Consider the following 18,846-nt stretch of genomic DNA (forward strand, 5'->3'; position numbering starts at 1 on the left):
GAGTCGTTCTAAATGTTTTGCGTAAAACATCACCGGAAGACGACGAGAGGAAGGCAAGACCTTCAATGAGCTCAACCCCCAAAAATTTCAAAACGATTCTTGTGCACCAAGGTCATCCGAGAACAATTCACATGATCTCACGTCCGGCACCCACCCTACTCACAAAATTTTACTACTGCGGACTTCGCCCTCTTTCCGAAGATGAAGATCCATCTTAAAGGTCGCCGTTTTGACACCATTCTGAAGATCCGGAGCGAATAGCAGAAGTTGCTCTATATGGTTTGAAAAGATTTACAGGACACATTCCAGGAGTGTCCGGTACGCTGGGAGCACTGTATTGCTGTGCAAGGGGACTATTTTGAAGGTGATAGTGTGTCTAAATAAAGTCCTAAAGTCTGACCAGTCTCAGATTTTGTAATACCCCCTTGTAGAGTGCAGTTGCATGGAATTGCATGTCTATTGTTTGTTATAGTGATTAGTTTGGTAATTTGGAAGGCTTGCTTGTGTAGCGTCTGACCCAAAAGTGATTCCCCCCATGAAATCGAATTTATAGCCCCATTAATCTTAGGTAAAAACACAGACTTAAATATTTGCATGATCAAGATATCTTATAACTGAGAGTTGTGCAAGCTACCAAGCTAGACACTTTTCCTGATAATGTTGGTCTCTGTCTATGCAGCAATTTTTCCATTCAGGAGCTGCCTAAAATATACACATTTGTTTAACTTCATTCAGCTTGCAGATGAATTTCTGGGCAGCACTTCAGCATTCAGTACAACGTCCCCGGTATTGTGATGGTAGAACAAAATGTGCTGTACCCACAAATGCATGGGGGAAAAAAAACAAAAAAGGAAATGAATTGAGGTCAGAGAACTGTTCGCTTGATAATAAATGCTTGTCTCTACCCAAGTAGCTACTAGTAAAGATGGCTAGTATAGTCAATAAGAAAAAGCATAATGTAAAAAAACCAATGTTATTTGTTTATTCGTCGCAAGGTTTTTTTAGACATATTTGTTGTTCAACTTTTTAGGCAAGTGTGGGAAAATATTGTAAAAATGTGAATGCTTTAAAAAAAAAAAAAAAAAAAGAAAGTTCTGTTAATAGTTTATTTTTATAAATGAAGAAAATGGAAATTAAATGAACAGGAGATGGATGGATGGATGGATTGTTCGATCAATCGATCTAACACTGTAGTGTGATGGTGGATGAAAAAAAAGCTGGCCCTGATTGTGCTGGTTCTGGTGTGTATGTTCCTGTTTCTCCTTGTTGATGGAAGGAGGTTAAACAGTTTTTGGCTGGGTGTAAAGAGTCCTCGATGATGATGTGAGCTCTGCGCAGACATCTGCTGTGGTGAAGGTCTTTAATGGCAAGTAGTTGGGTTCCAGTGATGCGTCAGGCGGTTTTGACCACCCTTTGCAAGTCTTTGTGTTCACACACAGTGGAGCCTCCATACCATACAGTGATGAAGTTGGACAGGATGCTCTCGATGATGCAGCTGTGACAACTCATTATAATCCCTGGGAACAGGTGAGCTTTCTTAAGAATCTTTGAGAAGTACAGGTGGTGTTGTGCCTTCATAACCAGAGCTGATCTGTTGCCAGGACAGATCATCAGAGATGTGAACTCTCAAGAACTTCAAGCTTGAGTCTATCTCTACCTCAGTTAAATTAATGTAGACTGGGAAGTGTCTCCTGCTGTTAGATTTCCGTTATTTCATCGTCGTTGCTGATCTGGCCAACCACGGTGATATGCACAGGAGCACAGTAATGGGTGAACGTAGAGTAGAGTAGAGTAGAGTAGAGTAGAGTAGAGTAGAGTAGAGTAGAGTAGAGTAGAGTAGAGTAGAGTAGAGTAGTGGGCTCAAAACACAGCCCTGTGGGATGCCGGTGTTCAGAATGAGGGTTGAGGACACCTTTTTGCTCAACAGATTGAGGTCTGTTGGTAAAAAAGTCCAGAATCTATCTGAAAGTGGAGGTGCAGATACCCACTGAAATTAGTGATTAGTACAGTGGGGAGGACTGTATTGAACGCAGAACTAAAGTCGATGAACAGCATTCTGATGTAGGTGTTGTTTTTATCCAGGTGGGTGAGGGCTGAATGAAGAGCCGTGGAAACTGCATCCTTTGTTTAACTGTTCGGGCGATAGGCAAACTGGTGTGGGTACAGTGTAGGTGGTACGCCTGCAGTGAGGTGATTCAGAACCAGTTTCTCAAAGCACTTTCTAACAATAGGGGTGAGTGCAACTGGACAAAAATCATTCAGGCATTCTGCAGCTGAGTGCTTAGGCACTGGTATGATGGTTGTAGTCTTCAGGCATTTAGGAACCGTGGCTTGGGCCAGTGACATGTTGAAAATGTCATTGAAGACCTGTGCCAGTTGTCCAACGAATGCTCTTAGAAATGTACAATGCAGTCACAACAATGGATGAGAATTCTCTCGGTAAATAAACGGGCCTGCACGTAATCATCAAATACTCTAAATGTGCAGAGCAATGACTTTCAGTTATTAATAACATAAATGCACAGACCACCACCCTTGCGCTTACCAGAGTCTACTGCCGCCCTGTCTGCCCGGCAACATTCCACTGTAACCCTTGAGCTTAATGGCGCTGCTGGGAATGTTGTCATTAAGTCATGTTTACGTAAAAACCATGACATTACATTCCTTAATTCGCTTATGTGATGTTGTCCAGAGCAGCAGTTCATCCATATTGGTCACAGGAGATTGTACATTAGCAAGAATGCTTGCGAGAGTTGATGCAGGTTTAGCTACAGCCCAGCCCTAATGTCACCTCGTTTTCCCCCTCCTTTGCGCCGACACTGGGGTCTCCGTGCCTGATGAGCTGGATTAGCGGTCCATTAGTTAAAAGTTTGTTGAAAGTCCCCCTATGTAATTGTGACCGAGGTCTCAGCTGTATGAGATATGTGCTTGGCTATTCTGAGTGAATAAACTTGCAGTCACTCGCGAAATCTGGAGAGACGCCGGGCCTTGCGTTGTGCTGCCATTCTGGTTTAATACGTTTAGAAATGCAAATCAAATCATTATTTTATGTGACCACCCTTTGCCTGCAAAACAGAATCAGTTCTTCTATGTACACAGTTTTTGAAGGAACTTGGCAGGTAGGTTTTTCCAAACATCTTGGAGAACTAACCACAGATCTTCCCCTGAGATCAGGACTCTGTGGGAGCCAACACAATTACTACAATGATTCTTTTTGTTCTCTGAAGATAGTTCTTAATGACATTGGCTGTATGTTTGGGGTTTCTGTGCTGCTTCAGAATATATTTATGGCAGATGCCTTCCTGATTATATTGCATGCTAAATAAGTATCTGTCTGTATTTTGCAGCATCGAGGACACATTCAATCTTGACCATATCTTCAACTCTATTTGCTGAAATGCAGCCCCAAACATGCAAGGAACTGCCACCATGCTTCACTGTTGTACCGCTCTAAAGTCATTTGGCAAACAACTTTTTTGTTATAGCCAAATATAAATGGCTATAAAAAATTACAAAATAAGTTTGATGCATTTTTCATAAACTACATTAAGTTTCCTTGGCAGACCACTGGATCTTCGGTTTTTAACATTGGCCGTTTCTTTGTGCTTCAAAATACCTCAAACAGCACATCTTTAAAATCCAGTCTGCTTTGAAATTTTTTGCCTGGGAGAGACCTTGCTGATGCAGTATAAGTACCTTGTGTCTTGTTGCGGTGCTCAGTCTTGTCATGGTGTCTTCCACATGTATGTGTACATGTGTACATGTATGTAACTCAAAAAATACTCACCCGAGTAATTTTTTTGCATGAGTAATCTATTCTATAGAAGGAATGCTGGAACCCACCGAGCCACCTTCCCCCATTGTGGTTTTTCTGATTTTATGTCCACCTCCTTAGGTTTCCTTCGTGCTCAGAAAGGAAAATTCTGGCGCTACAGGATGCTGTGCCATTGCTGTGAAACACGAGTAGGCATGCTTACACCAACTCAATCTATCGTTAAATTTTAGTGCCTCTGTGAGTAAGGAAGTTGAAATTGCCCAATTGTCCGCTTGCAGTGAGGGTGAACAAAGCTGTCCTAAACAAATGTATGACTAAATATATAAAAAGATTGAATGTGTGGATTGAGTCATGGATTCATATCCTGTGTTGCTTGAAACTCTTCAGTGATTCCTTACACATAAAACAAGTTTATGAAGACCAAGTGGTTTATGTTACAATCAACAGTAGAACAGAAACTATAAGTAATTGTTAAATCAGCCATTGTTGCTAGGTTCTTTTAACTTTGAATGCATTTGGTAGACTAATCTGATTCTTCTTCTTTCGGCTGCTCCCATTAGGGGTCACCACAGCAGATCATCCATCTCCATACCCCCTACCCTCTACATCTGCCTCTTTCAAACCAACTATCTGCATGTCTTCCCTCACCACATCCATAAACTGCCTCCTTGGCCTTCCTATTTTTCTCCCTCCTGGTGGCTCCATCCTCAGCATTCTCCTACCAATATACCCCATGTCCCTCCTCTGCACATGTCCAAACCATCTCAATCTCGCCTCCCTCACCTTGTCTCCAAAATGCCCTACATGCGCTGTCACTCTAATAAACTTGTTTCTAATCCTGTCCATCCTCGTCACTCCCAACGAAAACCTCAACATCTTCAGCTCTGCTACCTCCAGCTCCACCTCCTGTCTTTTACTAAATGCCACTGTCTCTAAACCATACAACATCGCAGGTCTCACCACAGTCCTATAAACTTTCCCTTTCACTCTTGCAGATACCCTTCTATCACAAATCACTCCTGCCACTCTTCTCCACCCACTCCACCCTGCCTGCACTCTTTTCTTCCCTTATCTAACACACTCCATTACTTTGCAATGTTGAGCCCAGGTACCTGAACTCCTCCACCTTCTCCAGGCTCTTCTTTAACTTGCTCCCTACTCTCACCACAAATCACAATATCATCTGCAAACATCATGGTCCATGGAGACTCCTGTCCTACCTCGTCTGTCAAACTGTCCATCACCACTGCAAACAGGAAAGGTCTCCGAGCCGATTCTTGAGGCAGTCCAACCTCCAACTTGAACCAGTGTGTCGTTCTTACTGCACACTTTACTGCTGTCACACTGTCCTCATACATGTCCAGCACCACCCTCACATACTTCTCTGACACACCTGACTTCCCCATACAATACCACAACTCCTCTCTCGGCCGCCTGTCGTACGCTTTCTCAAAATCCACAAACACACAATGCAACTCCTTCTGACCTTCTCTAAACTTGTCAATCAACATTCTCAAAGCAAATATTGCGTCCATAGTGCGCTTCTTCAGCATGATACTATATTGTTGCTCACAGATGGTCACCTCTTCTCACAGCCTGGCTTCTACTACTCTTTTCCATAACTTCATGGTGTGACTGATCAACTTTATTCCTCTGTAGTTACTGCAGGTCTGCACATCTCCCTTATTCTTAAAGATCGGTACCAGCACACTCCTTCACCATTCCTCAGGCATCTTCTAGCCTTCCAGAATCTTATTAATAAATCTGGTTAAAAACTCCACTGCCATCTTTTCTTAACATCTTTATGCTTTTACTGGTATGTCATCTGGTCCTACCCACTTACCACTCTTCATCCTCTTAATGGCTGCTCTCACTTCCTCCTTACTAATCCTATCCACTTCCTGATTCACCATCTCCACACCATCCAACCTTCTCTCGCTCTCGCTCTTTTTCTCTCTCTCGCTCTCGCTCTCGCTCTCGCTCTCTCTCTCTCTCTCTCTCGCTCTCGCTCTCGCTCTCGCTTTCTTCATTTATCAGCTGCTCAAAATACTCCCTCCATCTGCTCAACACACTCTCCTCACTAGTCAGCACACATTTATCTGCATCCTTTATTGTTCAAACTTGCAGCACATCCTTCCCTGCTCGGTCCCTCTGCCTCGCTAATGTCTGACCTCTTCCATGAATCTCACACTACAGTCTTCCTCCTTCAGTTTCCACCACCTAATTCTTCTTTCAGTCCTCATGCTCCTCCTCTTCTTCTTCACCTCCAAAGCCATCCTACAGACCACCATCTGATGCTGTCTATCTCTTTCAGGTTGCATCTCCTGCACAGAAAATAGTTCAGAAAACCTTGTTGCCTTAAGAAAACCTCTTATCAGTGAGGCTAATTGGGGAAAAAAAGGATTCAGTTTTGCTTGGGAGCATAAAGATTGGACTCTGGAGCAATAAAAGAAGGTCATGTGGTCTGATGAGTCCAGATTTACTCTGTTCCAGAGTGATGGGTGCAGCAGGGTAAGAAAAGAGGCGAATGAACTGATCCACCCATCATGCCTAGTGCCTACCGTACAAGCCTGTGGGGGCAGTGCTATGATCCGGGGTTGCTGCAGTTGGTCAGGTCTACAGGAGGTTCAGCAACATGAATACCTGAATATACTGAATAACCAGGTTATTTCTTCAATGGATTTTTTTCTTCCCTGATGGCATGGGAAAATTCCTAAATGACAATGCCAGGATTTATTGGGCTCAATTTATGAAAGAGTGGTCCAGGGAGCATGAGACATCATTTTCACACATGGATTTGTCACCACAGAGTCCAGACCTTAACCACATTAAGAATCTTTGTGATGTGCTGAGGGAGACTTTGCGCAGAGGTCCGACTCTCACTTCATCAATACAAGATCTTGGTGAAAAATTACTGCAACATTGGACAGGAATAAATGTTGCGACACTGCAGAAGCTTATCAAACCATGCCACAGTGAATACTTATCGTAATTAAAGCTAAAGGCAGTCTAATGAAATATTAGTGTGTGTGACTTTTATTTTGGTCGGGCAACGTATAATGACAATATACACTTCATACTATTTCCTGAAAATTGTTAGACACAGGCCAATGTAAAAGGGCATCTTGGTTTTTATAGGGTTATCCAATTAAAATAAAAAAAGTAATTCCAATTTAAAACTACTTTTACTAGTTAAAAAAAAGAAACACTAGCTCCATGATTAGCTTCCATACCAGTTTTTTGCTCCTCACTGGTTTTCCAAAACCTAACCTTAACACCTGACCTCATCTTTTTCCGTCTAATAGCTAATAAACCCCCTAGCGTCGTATTTTGGTTTTGGTTTTTGGGTTCTTATATAAATGTTTAGTCTTTTCTACTCTAATAAAGTCACTTGAGTATATCTTTTTACACACACTCAAAAACTCCTTTAAACAAGAGAGCATTGACTACATGTTGTACATTAAACTTAGACTTGAAGGTTGGATGATGTTTCCTTCTACAGATTGTACATAGTTTAAATCTAATTGGAAGAATGTCTTTGAGGAAGGGACAGGGTCAGAGTGCGCTTGGCTTTAGCGCATTACCTGAGAGCGAGTTTGTCTTAAATGAGGAAAATGTGAGTTTGCTGATGCAGATAAAATTCTACACATCTCTACAGGTTCCAGTAGAAAGGAGTCATTGAGCACTTGAATGGCAGAATTGTAATGAAGTTGGCCATATGCTGGACATCTGAACTTAACTGCCAGACAAAAAGTTGATAAATCAAGTCAGAATGGGAAATTATTTCATCGCACTTACACAGCGACCCAGTCTACCCAGAGGGCCAATAAAAGTCAGTATCGGTCCTTAACGAGAGAATACAGCTCGAAGAAAACAGAAATGTACTTAGAGCGGTGCAGACATTTTTATCTAAATGTAAAACAAACCCCGCTTTTCACTTGCACCTCTACTCTATCCCAGAGTAGGTAATAAAGTAGCTAGCTAGTGCACTTTTAGCCATTATTGTAAAGAAATGGCCAGTAAAAAAACCCACGCTCGTACAGCTAAATGCTGTACATACGATGTATATATTGTAAATTTATATAACACTTATTCTCCACACACATGGTGCTTTACATAGATTTCACTAATATCACACACACACACACACACACACACACATGCACACAATATACTTATTGTACTTGCTTATCAGCTTTTTCACATTTTTCACTGCTATAGCCTTATAACTATTTTAAGCTGCTGATATTGATTATTTTAGTAATCGAATAGTCTAATGAATAATCCATCAATTAATCGAGTAATACTAAATAATACTGGTCTCTTAAAATGAACAGGTAATTTGTTTTCTTTTTAGAGAAATTTACACTTTTATTGCTGTAATTGCATACAAGAGTATTGGTGAAAACTAAACCCATTTAGTGCATTTAATTGCCATATTACATCCAAATTACAAATACAGTTGCATTAGAAAAATCCCTCTGCAGTGGCCACGTAGGGTAAGTTATGGGAAACTATCCGTTTAATGAAACTCATTATTCTCACTTATTTATTGATTTATTATTCATCTCTCACAGTATCGCCCCTCTAAAGCAAGTTGCTCAATATTGCCAGTATTCATAATTACCAGAATTTGAGTCTGAGAGGTTTTTTATTTATTTTACATATAGTTTTAACCATTATAGGGCCCAAATGATACACATTGTTGAGACATTGTCAACTGAAACATCGTCAAATTCACCTGAAAGCATAGAGCAAACTTTGTATAGCAACGTTTCTTTTACACTGGAAATTTGTAATGTTAATACCCCAGAATGTGCATGAACTGAATTCGGTTAGCAGGAATGGGATCAGCCGCTACAGAGAGCATTAATTTGAGGTTATTTTAAGCAAGAGACGTTTCCCCTATAATTTAAATGTAAGTCTCACTTTATCAGGATAATTATAAAGGCATTCGCAAGTACACACCGTTCGAGGGCACCGAGGTTGCTGGCAGTTTTCAGGGTTGTAATTAAATATTGAATCATACAGAATGTTTTAAGAAACAAGATTAAAAGTAATATCGAAGAACTGTATTAATTACTACTTCTAAGCTGACTCGGGAGCCAAGCAAGCAGCTTTCTCGCTGAACGCATAATGCTGTGGAACATAACTCGGCCCAGTCTAACCAGACTAGCCCACACAACTAAACAAAAAACCTTCACACTCTGTCTTTTTCCTGTGTGTTTGCAGGTCAAACTCTCTTCTGAGGCTGCGCTTTGAGCACTTTGCCACCGAGTGCAGTTGGGACCACCTATATGTCTATGATGGAGACTCCATATATTCTCCTCTTCTGGCTGCATTCAGGTACTGAATGATATTTGTGTAACTGGGTGTGGGTGTTTCCACACGTCTGTCTGTGTGGAGAAGCCATAACCAAATAAGCAGAGCACTCAGCAATGACTAGCAGATCAATGATGCGCCTAAGTACGGAACTGGAGAAACCATTTTCTCTCTCTGTCTGTCTCTCTCCCCCTCTCTCAAACACACACATGCGTGCACACACACACACACACACACACACACACACACACACACACACACACACACATCTGAATTATTGCCACCTTTAATATGTTTAAAAAATATGCTTATGGGAAAACAAAAAAATCCTTTGTAGTTGATTAGCTTAATTTCACCCTCACTATGTGAAAGAAAATGTTCATGTGAAGAAAACGACAAACCAGCACGCAAGCTATTTTAAACAAATCCATCACAATGACTCTTGCGTTTCTTTCTTTGTGAAGCCTCTTTGCCAACATAGCACTGAGTTTCCTATAATGCCTGATGAGATTGGAGTGAGCATGCAATCCAGGCCAAGTAATGTGATAGCACTTTTTAATACAGAGTCTCTAAACATACTTCAGGTCCTAGGTCCTTTTAGTGTGCGATCAGAGTTTTTTTTTTCTTTATAACTTAAATAAATAAAAAAAAAAAGGGAGAATGGGTTTCCCCCGTTGGGCGTTCCCAATGATGGTGGTGGGAGTATACGCTCATCACATGGGGGTTCAGCATGACCTTGCAATGCAATAGACGGCAAAAACGAACAGCAAAACATCTTTGTGAAATGCACATAGCATGTAATCAACCTGTACTTTTGTTGTTTAATATCGTTTTGCATCATTTTTATTACTGCAAGAGTTTAATCTTAGAGACGTTCAAGATAAAGCTAATAAAGAACTGCTTAGAATTATCCTCCACGTCGAGGGGTGATGTGGATTATATTAGTGCTCTCACGTTTCAGCGGTCTGATCATTCCCGAGCACTACAGCAACGAAACGGTTCCAGAGGTGGTGGCTGAATCAGGCTATGCGCTCCTCCACTTCTTCAGCGACGCAGCCTACAACCTTACTGGCTTCAACATTTCCTACAGGTGAGCAGAATGGGACAAATCTTACAACAAAATCCAGCAGATTGGTGCTTGTATAATTATAAAGCTGTGTACCTTTAGAAAATAATGAATGTTTCCTGAAGAATAAAGATCTTATCTGTTGTTTATAACTAACTGACAGATCAGTCATCTTCTCTTGTTTCTGTAAGAAACTAGTATATAAAGTAAGGAAATCTTGGTCATAAACACATAACCCAAAAGTAATGGCTTTTAGCTCACTTAAAATAGTTTGGCAAGTATGTGTTTTCTATCTGTACTTTGATGTGTAGAGAGAAAAGGGGGTACATATAGACAATGCTCTCAAAAGTATTGGAATGTCAAGACACTTTTTTTTTTTTTTATGTATATATTCGGACATCTGCGTTTGATATCAAAAGATGATCATCAGGCAATAATCCAGAATTCCATCATTAATTTCCTCATATTTATATTTAGTTTGATGTAAATGTGAGGAAATGACTCTTTGTGAAGACACCAATTTTTCTGATTTTTTTAAACGAACAGGGGTTTTTTGTTGCCCAGGTGTGCAGTGTTGGATTAGTTGTTTAAACAATTAATAACTTTGAATGTCCACTCTTCTTTGAGTATCTGGTCTTTCCCGGTGAGAGTGAGCTGTTCAAACTACAGTAAAACCCCGTTGTACGAGCATAATTCATTCTTGAAAATTGCTCGTAGGTCCATTTGCTCGTACGTTCGAACTGATTTTCCCCTTTAGAATGAATGTACGACCCTCCGCCGAAAACGGGGCACCAGCAGCGTGGGTTTGCTCGTGCCTTCGAAATTTGCTCGTGAAACAGGGTACAATTTTGCGAGCAAGGTCGCTCGTATCTCCGTTTGCTCGTACTATAGGTTGCTTGTACAACGGGGTAACTGTACTATGAAAACTGGGAAAAATCTGTGAATGTAATTGCACAAGCATCGGGCCTAGTCAATAGAACAATTCGTAAAAAGAAAGAACCCACTGGTGCATTTACAGGTCAGTCAAGTAATGTAACCCATGATGGTAGCAGCAGAACGAATGCTGCAGTCTACACAACTCCACACAAACTTCATCGGGGGGAAAACTGAAAGACTGACCCAGTCAATCAGCAGACCTTAAACCAGTTGAGTCCGTATTTCATCTCCTGAAGACCTTAACCTCCTGAAAGAGCAAAAGAGCAATGCAAAAGCTTGGTGATAACCATTGGGCCACCTGATTGTTGCAGTTATTGCAGGCAAGGGATTATTATCCAATATTGAATGCCATTTACGTTATTTTGCTGTAAGACAATCTGTTCCATGTTCTAAGCAAGTTCACACATCTAGATGCAAATATAGGATGAAAGCTGAAATTCTGATTTATTTCTTCCCCTATTGTCTTTATTGTTTATCTTTGGATGTCTTCGGTGTATAGCACAAACAAAAAACGAATTAGTTCTGCTGTTCCAATACTTTCAGCAGGGGTCTCTAGACTTGATGGATTTGGCATCTTGGTTTAATGAGGTCCGTGATGGCGAATTCTGGTGCTTATTGGTGCAGTTTCTATAGCGACTACATTCACGGTAGACCTCCTTCTCCAGAAAGGAGCACGGTGGAGTGCGATATCAAAAGAACATCAAACAGAACTTCTGCATAAGCTCATTCTCTATACATACACACGTTCATGCGTGCACACCCTTCAGACGCTCCTCCATTATACACGCAAAAAACAAGGCTTACCGAAGGACATCAAACAGCTTGCCTGGTTCTCTCTCCCTCTGCTACACACAGACGTGCGTGCGCACACACGTGCGCGCACACACACAACGTGAGCTGTGTTCAGCTCTTGAGGAGAGTGAGCTGCCTACTAATGGGGCAGCGGTAATGCCAGCTCCGGTTTAAATGCAGTCTAATGTTAGCACATTAACACTATATTTTGTTGATTTCTCAGCTGAATCTAAGGATATTTAATAAGGTGTTTAATCACTAACATGACGGCGACACCATGTCTCAGAAGTTCTCTAATGTAGCTCATTTGAAAGCGAATCATGATTAAAGCTCATGATTAAACTGAAATAATACACAGCTTTGAGTGTGTGCGCGTGTGTCTGCGATAAGTGTAGTGATTGTGGTTACTGATAAGAAAATGGGGATTCTTGCTCTAAACGAGAATATAATGTCTTAGCTGCTATACTCAGATACATAAATGAACATTAGCATCAGACGGTATAATGTAGCACTCTAAATACCAAGCCTTTGATAGACAAGTGTAGATATTAGTTGTTTTTTTTGGGGGGATAATGAATACATACATGCTACTAAAATAGCGCAAAACCCTTTCCCTGCAATCTGGATATTAATACAGTCTTTCTGTCTCCTTTACCTTTACCTTTCCCCCTTCCTTAGGATAAATATGTGTCCTAATAACTGCTCAGATCACGGCGTGTGTCATCTGGCTAACTCCAGTGATGTGGTACAGTGTGAATGTGAAGAGGGCTGGAAAGGAGACGCGTGTGATGTCCCATACTGCGTCTCGAACTGCAGTTTCCCTATGCTTGGTCAGTGCCAAATGAGCGACAAGAGCTGCCTCTGCAACCCTGGCTGGCAAGGTGGGCCAATTCTGTTTGCATCAGCAGATCAAACAATAATATTCCCAGGGTAACATAAATTCTGTTGTACTTTAGTTAATGGTAGGTTCCATTACTGCATTTCAATAAAGTGTCGGTTTGCTCCTGACTCCTGGATTCAGAGCAATAACTGTACAATATATAGAGTCTGTGCTGTAGACTGGTATTTATTACACTCTGTACTCTCATTGGGTTCTCGAAAAGCTCTAGGGTTTATTTTTTAGGGTTTTTTTTTTTTATTCCTTTTTTTTTAATTTTTTTTATCTATTTTCTACGGTTTGTCGCAGTATTCATCCAGCTGTTGTCTTGCATATCAGATCTTTAGCAGATGCCCCTATCCAGAGAGACATACAAAAATGCTTTGAAGTCTCCATTAATGAATAAATCTACACTGGTTCACTAGGTTGCAAACTTAGGATACCATCAGCCTAAAAACTCTGTTGAGAGGAATTGCAGCACACATTTTTATTTTAAATGCATTAAGACATAAACAGGAAAAATAAGTACTAGTTCAAGGGTTTCAGGAAGAGGTAGGTCTTCACCCGTCGTTTGAAATTAGGCAGTGACTCGGCTGTTTGGACATGTAGGAGAAGTTCATTCCACCACCTCGGTGCCAGAACAGAAAAGAGTCTTATACCTAACTCTTACTCTGAGAGAAGGTGGGACCAGCACCTTTAGCATTTGCTAGATAGTCTAGTGCCATCTGCGAACGTAACCACAAACTCCCGACTTGAAAAGAATGAGGCCTTTTGACTGTCGTTTCAACCGAACTCTTACCAGAGCCTGTCACCAGACTCGCAAAACTATTATTATATTATAATATTGAAATATTATTATATTAGTTTATATTATTATAAACTGCTAGTGTTTTTTTATTGCAAAATGCCTGATCTTGCTTTCTAACGTGAAGTGTTTAAGCAGATTTTGTTTTATTTGTTGTTTATGCCGGTACACATCTGCATGCATGCTGGTGCTGTGTTCATTTTGCATTGTAAATGGAAATTTTGCAAATAGTTATCATTTTTGCTTTGCATGCATAATAAAATAAAAACAAAAACACCACCATGTTTCTTTTTGCTCCGTCATAAAAACTCATAAAAGCTATTTTATCGACACTTCTACAGCTCTGGAACTAAGTGACTATTGGTACTATTCCATTATAATAAAACATTAATGCAGCATTTTGAACTGGAGTTGCAGTACAAAAACAGAGAACTGTAGAGAGTCATGTTACCCACAAGACAGATAAAACTTTAGTTATAGGAGTGTTTAGATTTGTTTATTTTTGATCTAGTATTTGATTTAGCTCTGTTGATATACAGATGCTGTACATTGAGATATTAGTTATCAACATTATCAACAAGTTATACACAGAAAAGGAATACTTTTACTACTCTCTTCAATGTGCCAATGTTAAATTGACTTTGAAGGAAGTGAAAGTACCAAGCTGGTGAGGTAAAATTGAAAACTGATTGGATGTTTTTGGGGGTTTCTACGCAGGGAATTACAAAAGTTCTTCACCTCATGCAGTATAAACTAGCACAATATGGATTTTCCCGTGTATGTGATTTTTAGGAAAGCTTAAAAAAAATCAAGTATTTCCCTTTAAGGTTTAATGAGAGTATAGGATTATGTAATATTACTGTGAGTGCAGCAGGAAACCACAACATGGTAGATGTTTTTAAATCACTTGTTTACTTTCCACAGGGCCAACATTCTTACTGTTGATTTGCGAAAGAGCACAAAAAAAGAGATGGGATTTTATATTTATCATTTGGTAAAATCAAAACTGGGCTTCAGTGTATAATTACATTTGAATTAAAATATTTGTTTTACATTCAGATCCAGTTAATGAGTTAATAAACTCCTTACTAAATTTTTATATTTATAAACTTCTTTCATATTATAAAGCTGAAAGACATCAGCTGAGCAATTTATTTGTATATCAAAGGGTGTGTGTGTGTGTGTGTGTGTGTGTGTGTGTGTGTGTGTGTGTGTGTGTGTGTGTGTTTTAGGCCCTGATTGTTCAATATCAATACCTGCTAATGTTTCCTTTTGGACACATGAAGAGTTCAGTGAACAAAGCCTGGCCCGGGCATCCCATAAGGCTGTGATGCATGAAGATGTCATGTGGGTGATCGGTGGTCACGTGTTCAACTACACAAAGTACCAGTTGGTGACGGCGTGAGTCTCAACGCACACATAAAAAAACCCTGACACATTTATATCCAATTGTATAGGGTTGCAAAAGCTTTCCATGGAAATTACATGGAATTAAGGAGAATAAACTGGGAACCCAGCCATTAGGGGGGCACAAGCCAGTGTACTCTTAGTGCCGGTCCCAAGCCCGGGTAAATGGGGAGGGTTGCGTTAGGAAGGGCATCCAGCGTAAAACATGTGCCAAATCAAATATGCGGATCACAAATGAGAATTTCATACCGGATCGGTCGAGGCCCGGGTTAACAACGACCGCCACAGGTATCGTTAGCCGACAGGGTACCGGTGGAAATTGGGCTACTGTTGGCCGAAGGAGGAGAAGGAGAGGAGGAAGGCGTCTACAGAGACGGCAGAAAAAGGAGCAGTGTAGGAGAGTAGAGGTTCGGGTTGGTACTTTAAATGTTGGAACTATGACGGGTAAAGGGAGAGAGATAGCTGATATGATGGAGAGGAGAAAGGTAGATGTGTTGTGTGTTCAGGAGACCAAGTGGAAAGGGAGTAAGGCCAGGAACATTGGAGGTGGGTTTAAACTGTTTTATCATGGTGTGGATGGGAAGAGAAATGGTGTAGGGGTGATTCTGAAGGAAGCGTACAGTAAGAGTGTAGTGGAGGTGAAGAGAGTTTCTGATAGGGTGATGATCGTGAAGGTGGAAGTCGAAGGGATGATGATAAATGTCATCAGTGCCTATGCTCCACAAGTTGGCTGTGAGATGGAGGAGAAAGAAAGATTCTGGAGTGAATTAGATGAAGTGGTAGATGGTGTACCTAGGAAAGAACGATTGGTGATTGGGGCAGACTTTAATGGGCATGTAGGTGAAGGGAACAGAGGTGATGAGGAGGTGATGGGTAGGTATGGTTTTAAGGAGAGGAATGTGGAAGGGCAGATGGTGGTAGATTTTGCTAAAAGGATGGAAATGGCAGTGGTGAACACGTATTTTAAGAAGAAGGAGGATCATAGGGTGACGTATAAGAGTGGAGGAAGGTGCACACAGGTGGATTATCTTCTGTGTAGGAGATGCAACCTGAAGGAGATTGGAGACTGTAAGGTGTTGGCGGGGGACAGTGTAGCTAGACAGCATCGGATGGTGGTCTGTAGGATGGTTTTGGAGGCGAAGAAGAAGAGGAGGAAAGTAAGGTTTGAAAGAAGAATAAGATGGTGGAAACTGAAGGAGGAAGAGTGTAGTGTGAGGTTCAGGGAAGAGGTCAGACAGGGGCTTGGTGGTGGTGAAGAGGTGCCGGATGATTGGGCAACTACTGCAGGAGTGATGAGGGAGGCAGCTAGAAAAGTACTTGGTGTGACATCTGGAAATAGAAAGCAAGACAAGGAGACGTGGTGGTGGAATGAGGAAGTGCAGGAGAGCATTAGGGGAAAGAGATTGGCAAAACAGAAGTGGGATCGACAGAGTGATGAGAAGAGTAGGCAGGAGTACAAGGAGATGCGGCAGCAGGTTAAAAGGGATGTGGCGAAAGCCAAGGAAAAGGCATATGAGGAACTGTATAAGAGGTTGGACACTAAGGAAGGAGAAAAGGATTTATACCGATTGGCCAAGCAGAGGGACCGAGCTGGGAAGGATGTACTGCAAGTTAGAGCAATAAAGGATGGAGAGGGAAATGTGTTGACTAGTGAGGAGAGTGTGTTGAGAAGATGGAGGGAGTATTTTGAGCAGCTGATGAATGAGGAAAATCAGAGAGAGAGAAGGTTGGAGGATGTGGAGTTGGTGAAGCAGGATGTAGATAGGATTAGTAAGGAGGAAGTGAGAGCAGCGATTAAGAGGATGAAGAATGGAAAGTCGGTTGGACCAGATGACATACCGGTAGAAGCGTGGAGATGTTTAGGAGAGATGGCAGTGGAGTTTTTAACCAGATTGTTTAACAGGATTCTGGAAGGGGAGAGGATGCCTGAGGAATGGAGAAGGAGTGTGCTGGTACCGATCTTTAAGCATAAGGGAGATGTGCAGACCTGCAGTAACTACAGGGGAATTAAGTTGATCAGTCACACCATGAAGTTATGGGAAAGAGTAGTGGAAGCCAGGCTGAGAGAAGAGGTGACCATCTGTGAGCAACAGTATGGTTTCATGCCGAGGAAGAGCACCACAGATGCCTTATTTGCTTTGAGGATGTTGATGGAGAAGTATAGAGAAGGACAGAAGGAGCTGCATTGTGTATTTGTGGATTTAGAGAAAGCGTACGACAGGGTGCCGAGAGAGGAGTTGTGGTATTGTATGAGGAAGTCAGGTGTGTCAGAGAAGTATGTGAGGGTGGTGCAGGACATGTATGAGGACAGTGTGACGGCAGTAAAGTGTGCAGTAGGTACGACAGACTGGTTCAGGGTGAAGGTTGGACTGCATCAAGGATCGGCCCTGAGCCCTTTCCTGTTTGCAGTGGTGATGGACAGGTTGACGGACGAGGTCAGACAGGAGTCTCCCTGGACTATGATGTTTGCAGATGATATTGTGATTTGTGGTGAGAGTAGAGAGCAGGTTGAGAAGAGCCTGGAGAGGTGGAGATATGCGCTGGAGAGAAGGGGAATGAAAGTCAGTAGGAGTAAGACAGAGTACATGTGTGTGAATGAGAGGGAGGGCAGTGGAGTGATGCGGTTGCAGGGAGAAGAGGTGGTGAAGGTGGAGGAGTTCAGGTACCTGGGGTCAACAGTGCAAAGTAATGGAGAGTGTGTTAGGGAAGTAAAGAAAAGAGTGCAGGCAGGGTGGAGTGGGTGGAGAAGAGTGACAGGAGTGATTTGTGATAGAAGAGTATCTGCAAGAATGAAAGGGAAAGTTTATAGGACTGTGGTGAGACCTGCGATGTTGTATGGATTAGAGACAGTGGCATTGAGTAAAAAACAGGAGGTGGAGCTGGAGGTAGCAGAGCTGAAGATGTTGAGGTTTTCGTTGGGAGTGACGAGGATGGACAAGATTAGAAATGAGTTTATTAGAGGGACAGCACATGTAGGATGTTTTGGTGACAAGGTGAGGGAGGCGAGATTGAGATGGTTTGGACATGTGCAGAGAAGGGACATGAATTATATTGGTAGAAAAATGCTGAAGTTGGAGCCACCAGGTAGGAGGAAAAGAGGAAGGCCAAGGAGGAGGTTCATGGATGTGGTGAGGGAAGACATGCAGGTAGTTGGTGTAAAAGAGGCAGATATAGAGGACAGGGTGGTATGGAGACGGATGATCCGCTGTGGCGACCCCTAATGGGAGCAGCCGAAAGAAGAAGAAGAAGGAGAATAAACTGGGAATCTACACAATTGCAGGTTAGCCTATAACAGGGAACTTAAATGTATTTGGGAAAATAATCTTGCAGGATAATCTTGGCTTAAGGAACCAGATTTATTGTGCTGTGTGCATCAATCACATGCACACAGCATATATATATATATATATATATATATATATATATATATATATATATATATATATATATATATATATATGTATGTATATATATATATATATATATATATATATATATATATATGTATGTACTGGCCAAAACTTTAGACGCATTAATATTTGTAATTTTTCTTTTTAAAACAAGTCTCTTATGCTCATTAAGCCTGCATTTATTTGATCAAAAATACAGAACAAAACAGCAATATTGTGAAATATAGCGTAAGAAATAATTATGTTTGCCTGCCTGTCAGCTTCTGACCAAAACAAAATGTTCATATTTATGTTTGTATATGATACAGTTTATATAAATTTCCCCCAATTTCTACTGAATTCCTATAAATTCCTGGTAAGTTTCCAACTTCCAAAAGTTCCCATGGAAAGATTCGGAAAATCTACTGGACATTTTCCTCTCCTTTGCACCCATAGTATTTGTATAATTATTAACTT

The 18,846-nt window shown here is 41.2% G+C and overlaps 1 protein-coding gene across 1 annotated transcript in view; it reads left to right on the forward strand.

The window, feature by feature from the left end:
- The window catches only part of atrn (attractin), a 60,641-nt gene that overhangs the window by 8,730 nt on the left and 33,065 nt on the right, over nt 1–18,846 (forward strand). Inside the window, exons 4-7 of the mRNA XM_083540208.1 lie at nt 9,008–9,121; nt 10,059–10,187; nt 12,570–12,772; nt 14,806–14,974. Coding sequence (XP_083396334.1) covers nt 9,008–9,121; nt 10,059–10,187; nt 12,570–12,772; nt 14,806–14,974 — 615 coding nt within the window. The remainder of the gene's footprint in view (nt 1–9,007; nt 9,122–10,058; nt 10,188–12,569; nt 12,773–14,805; nt 14,975–18,846) is intronic.

The sequence above is a fragment of the Silurus aristotelis genome, assembly GCF_946808225.1.
Source record: "Silurus aristotelis genome assembly, chromosome: 4".
Classification (NCBI taxonomy): Eukaryota; Metazoa; Chordata; class Actinopteri; order Siluriformes; family Siluridae; genus Silurus; species Silurus aristotelis.